The sequence below is a fragment of the Henckelia pumila genome, chromosome 3 (assembly GCF_033568475.1).
Source record: "Henckelia pumila isolate YLH828 chromosome 3, ASM3356847v2, whole genome shotgun sequence".
NCBI lineage: Eukaryota > Viridiplantae > Streptophyta > Magnoliopsida > Lamiales > Gesneriaceae > Henckelia > Henckelia pumila.
In genome coordinates, this window is record NC_133122.1 from 167,372,610 (window position 1) to 167,377,991 (window position 5,382).

Sequence of the window (5,382 nt, forward strand, 5' to 3'; positions counted from 1 at the left end):
TATACAGAGCCATGCTGGATAGCTAGTCCACGGGCCGCTCCTATATTCACCTATCCACTACAGCGTCTACTCCAGCGTCGTGGTCGCTCATAGTGATAGCAAAACCAGGGGCTGAGTGTCCCCAGACATGAATTCATAAAGAGTAACTCATTACCGATGGAAACTGTCATGATTCACATCATACCAAATGCAGTCTACCGTAAAAACATGCATGCATTAAAGCCGTAAAACATAAAAAATAAGTATCACATACTCATGCAACACGTATAATATATATCATGCTGGCTATCTCAGTCAGTACTTACGCATCTTTCTAAAGGCAGTCCTAGCAGTCCAACTCTAGGTTTCAAGCCTAGCATCAACTCTACAATGCAAATTACCCATGCATCATTCATTAAGATCTAAAAATCTTAACTAAGTCATTGCATACTCCTAATTAATTTAAGTAGACCATAGCTATACCTGCATACGTCGTCAGCCCACTGATGGCGACTATCCCGCAACTAGGGGCACACCCTTGCTGCAGCTCCACAGCCTCGAGCACAGCTCTGTTACTTGGACACCGCTCCACCACTATGTCAGACACTGTCTGACTACACTAAGATATATATTTCCTACTCCAACTCTAAAATAAGAGTACCCAAAGCCATAAAATAGAGCCACACGGGCTAAGGAGAGGAATTTGGTGCGGTTGTGAAATGAGCTCATCGGCCTCATTTTATAGACGAGGGTTCGGATTGTCCGAACCTTCCTTCGGATCGTCCGAACTCTGCATGCATGACAAGTTTCATCTGATAGCACTTCGGACCGTCCGATCGGGACTTTGGATCGTCCTATCCCAATACTACATCATTCATGACATCCACTTGGCCGAAACACTGTTCGGACGGCCGATCCATCACTTCGGATCGTCCGAACTCAAATTCCAGCCAATCAAATAATATCCTTATCTTATCTTATCTGAGGGAGATCGGACCGTCCGATCCCTCTTTGGAGCGTCCGAACTCCTGCAATCCGAACTGGTTCAAGGCCTCCAAACGAACAAACTTCGGACCATCCGATCCCTGGTTCGGAGCCTTCGATCCTGTCTAAGACTCGGAACCTTCCCGGCCAATTTTGATTGTTCTGGATCCATTTTTGGACTCCATTAATCCATTTGGAAATTCATTAATCATGTTTTACTTAATCTAAAGATGATCATTGGATTAATTACAATAAATCCTTAATTTCGGATACGGGTCACTACACTAATGCATCTAGAAAGGGTTTGGGATTTGTTCTGACACATAATGGTCTTGTGATCGTGTATGTCTCTCGATAGTTGAAGAAGCATGAAGGAAATTATCCGGTGCATGATCTTGAGTTAGCAGCCATTGTTTTTGCCCTCATGATTTGGAGACACAACTTGTATGTAAGGAGATTTGAGATTTTCACCAATCGTAAGAGTGTGAAGTATTTTTACACTCAAAACGAATTGAATATGCGGCAGCGATGCTTGATGGATTTCTTTAAGGGCTATGATTGTGAGATTAAATATTATCTGGGTTCTTCTAATCTCAATGCTGATGCCTCGAGTCAAAATTAATTTGAAATTTTTTCACATCATCCATGTGATGTCTCTAGAATCTTCCAAGAGTATTATTCCTCGGAGTATACATTCCAGCACAATAGGGCATGGAGGGTATCCATATGTTTTCAATTCTGGCTGAACCGGCTTTGTATTCGAGAATCATGGATGCTCAGATGTCTGATTCCGATCCGTGAAACAAGGATTGGCTCATCTAGACAATTGGATATGATATGTATTTATTTAATTATCATTCTCATGTCTTGTTGTGTTTGTCTGTCCGAGTAGTAGTTCTTGACGATCCAGAGCTGAGGAATGAGATTTTGTCTCAGGCGCACTGGAGTCGATTTACAGGTACTTGCGATCAAGATTATGGTGGAAGAGAATGAAGCAGCGTGTGTACTTGTTCGTTTCTAGATGCCTTGTTTTCCAGCAGGTAAAGGAAAAGTATCTACGACCTAGAGGATTGCTATGGATCCTGAAAAGTATCTACGACCTAGAGGATTTCTATAGATCCTAGATATTCCTGAATGGATATCGGAGCATATAATTATGGATTTTGTCACCCACTTTCCTATGTCTTATAGGTAGACTGATGCGATCTGGGTTGTTTTTTATTGGTTTTCGAAATTTGCACACTTCATTACGTATAACCGCGATTTCACTTTCACATGGCCTGGTTGTACATTTATGAGATTGTAGAATTGCACGGGATCCCTTTGAGCATTTTCAAGGACCGATTTACGAGTTTTATCTCATGGTTTTGGGGTAGTCTATAGCGGGATTTGGTTATCACACTATGTTCGAGTATAGTGTATCATCCAGAGACTGACGGTCTATCGGAGCGGACAATTCGTACCCTTGAGGATATGTTGAGGGCGTCAGTTATGGACTACGGCTTGTCTTGACAAGATCATTAATACTAGTCAAGTTTGCCTATAATAACAGTTACCATCGTGATATTAGCATTGCACCATTCGAGCTGTTGTACAAGTTCCATTGTCGTGCTGCTTTGTTTTCGGATGAGGTTGAAGAGCGACAGGTAGCAAGGCCATAGTTAGTAGAACAAATTGTGGATAAGGTAGACTTGTTCAGGTGAAGAGTTAGAGCTGCTCAAGATAGAAAGGCCAGCTGTTACACCAACACTCAATACAAACCCTTATCATTTGAGATAGGAGATCACGTGTCTCTGAATATTTAATTTACGAAACTCTACCCATCTATTTTATATCCCTTACCACAGGGTTTTGGGGCATAAGATCCAATATTGCCTTGCCCTGAAGCGCAAAATAAAAAGGCTGATAAATTTTTTGCATCCGATCGAGGTTCATTTAGAGTCAGATGTATCTTACGTGAGACACCACTCAAGATTAAGACAGAAAATATAAAGTAATTTGGAACAAGCACATACCCTTGGTCATACTACAGTGACAACGTCGAGATATCGAGGATGAATGTTGGGAGTTAGAAAGTCGTATGTGCTGAAGGCATCCTAAGTTTTATTTTATTGTATTTTCATTTGCCTTGATGTAGTTGTACTTGTAAATTTTCCGATGTAATAAAGTATGATTCTTGGTATTATTGTGATTTACATACCGTTATCTTTTAAGTATTGTTTATTATAAATTTTTTTGTAATGCACGTTTTATTCCTACTATAAAAAAGTTTTCTATAAAACCGTTGTTTTTTAAATGTTGTTTATTATGAATTTTCTTGTAGTGCATGTTTTAATCCTTCTATAAAATTGTTTTTCATAATACAAAATTTTTTAAAGTGACTGATCTTCACACATATTAAAAATATATATGAGTGGGAGTATTGTTATAGTGATCTTTTATATATTTTTCATTTCAGATGTACCATAATTAAATGATTATATATATATATATATATATATATATATATATCAATAACATTATTTCATAATATTTTATCTGATATTGAAATATTTTATATATCAAAATGCTAGAATTCTTGTTAGATCAGACTAAAAATCCTATAAAAATAAGTAGTCTCTAGTTGGTAAAGACAATATATGCAACATACACAACACAAGATACACAATAAAGTTGTACAAACCAATATTATATTCTTTCAATTGGTAGATTTTGGTGCATCCAGATATTTCCAAGGTATTTTTTTTAAAAAAAATTTATATCGTTATGAGTTCATTGTTTAAAGTGTGCACACTGGCGGTTCCAGACCCTTGAATTTTATTTTAAATTACTAAAATATTTTTATATTTTAAAAATTATAATTTATGAGCATAAATTAGGAATCAAACACGGAAATAAAAAAAAAGTCAAAAAATTTAAGTTAATCTTTATTGTTTAATGTGTGCAAAGTGATCCGAAAATTTATGGCCCGTAATATTTAATAAATCATAGTTCAATCACTAAGTTTTTAAACTTAAACACAAATGAATTTAAGTTTTTTAAATCTAAAAACAAATTGTTGAAGCAAAAATTGTTAACTTATAAGCTTGTGAGTTTGAATTTTATTTTATCAGTCGCAACAACTGCATTGAAGAAAAAAAAATTTGCTGAGAAGAATATTACGAATATTAATTAATTATACTGAAATATATGTATATATTAGTTTATCGATGAAGTTATTATTAATTATTTTCAAAAAATAAAAATTCGTATATTATTTAAATGAAAGTACTATATTTAAATTTTGTTATGTGGTGATTGTGTGTATATATATATAATCTTTTATTATGTCCGGCCGTCTCCCTTCATAAAATTCATGGATCCGCCCCAAGTGCGCATATGAGGGGAATATTTTAGAGATAATCCTGTAATGGAAACAGGAACCAAGCATTGTTCCAGAGATTTATTCAAAAGATTGAAATTAAATAATCATGCACGAATCAAAGTAAAAAAGAAACATTTATTTTAATTCATAAATCTGATCACAAGACATAACTCGTTATAATGAAAAAGGTAATCAATCAATAATGCGTGACATACACATCATACTCAACCGTGGCATCTCCATTCTTCAGATCGAAACTGTGCGTTTTGGCCTGAGCATACCCGGAAGCAAATCGGAAGAGCCCACTTCCCCCTATCACAGGCATTTCCCTCACCTTATTAAATATCGCATTCCTGCCCATTATAGTGATCGTACTCCCGTTGTATTTCCCATGCGTGAACACAAAATTCATGGCCATCAACAATCCTATCTCTTCCTGCGAAGCTAGCCCATAAAACCCCTGCGCTTTCCCGACCACTTTCGAGCTCAGTTGGGGCTCTGTGGTCAGTAGGTTATCGATCATGTTGATCTGCCCAAATCCAGTGAAGTTCTTGGGTCTCACGATTGGGACGGATGTTGGGTTTGTGCCGCTGACTACGTCGTGCCAGTATACTCGGAAATGGGTGAGCTTCTTTCTGATCAGTTGTCTGCGTTTGAGTTCCGATGTTTTCATGTAGGAGGTTTCTTCGCCGGTGGCGATGGAGCAGAGTAGGATGCAGGCCGAGAGGATTATGAAATAACATTGGAGAATTTTAGCCATAGTTGGTGAAAAGTTCGTATTATAAAGTCTATGATCGTTTTCTATAGTCGATGGCAGAACTCAGATGAGTCACTTATATATATAAATAAATTTCGATCCGGGAGCTCAACAGAGTGGGACTATAATTAGTGCGTTTGTTTATAATATACACGAGATTGTCAGATTGTTATTCGATTCTTGTCTTTTCACCTACCACAATATATATATATAAATTTTCATTTGCTCAAACAATGCTGCCCAACTCGTTCTCGACAACTAAAACCCGGTACCGTGTTTTAGTGATACGAAATTTTTT

General features: G+C 37.0%; 1 protein-coding gene across 1 annotated transcript; it reads right to left on the reverse strand.

Moving 5' to 3' along the window:
- Window positions 1-4,454: 4,454 nt before the first annotated feature.
- LOC140893027 (dirigent protein 22-like) lies at window positions 4,455-5,176 on the reverse strand. Its single transcript, XM_073302099.1, has one exon. It carries the CDS (start codon window positions 5,085-5,087, stop codon window positions 4,524-4,526), a length of 564 nt encoding a protein of 187 aa, XP_073158200.1. The 5' UTR covers window positions 5,088-5,176; the 3' UTR covers window positions 4,455-4,523.
- Between the last annotated feature and the right edge of the window lie 206 nt (window positions 5,177-5,382).

Bases quoted from the DNA above. Each gene is read 5' to 3' on its own strand.
- LOC140893027 (XM_073302099.1), bottom strand. From the start codon at position 5,087: ATGGCTAAAATTCTCCAATGTTATTTCATAATCCTCTCGGCCTGCATC.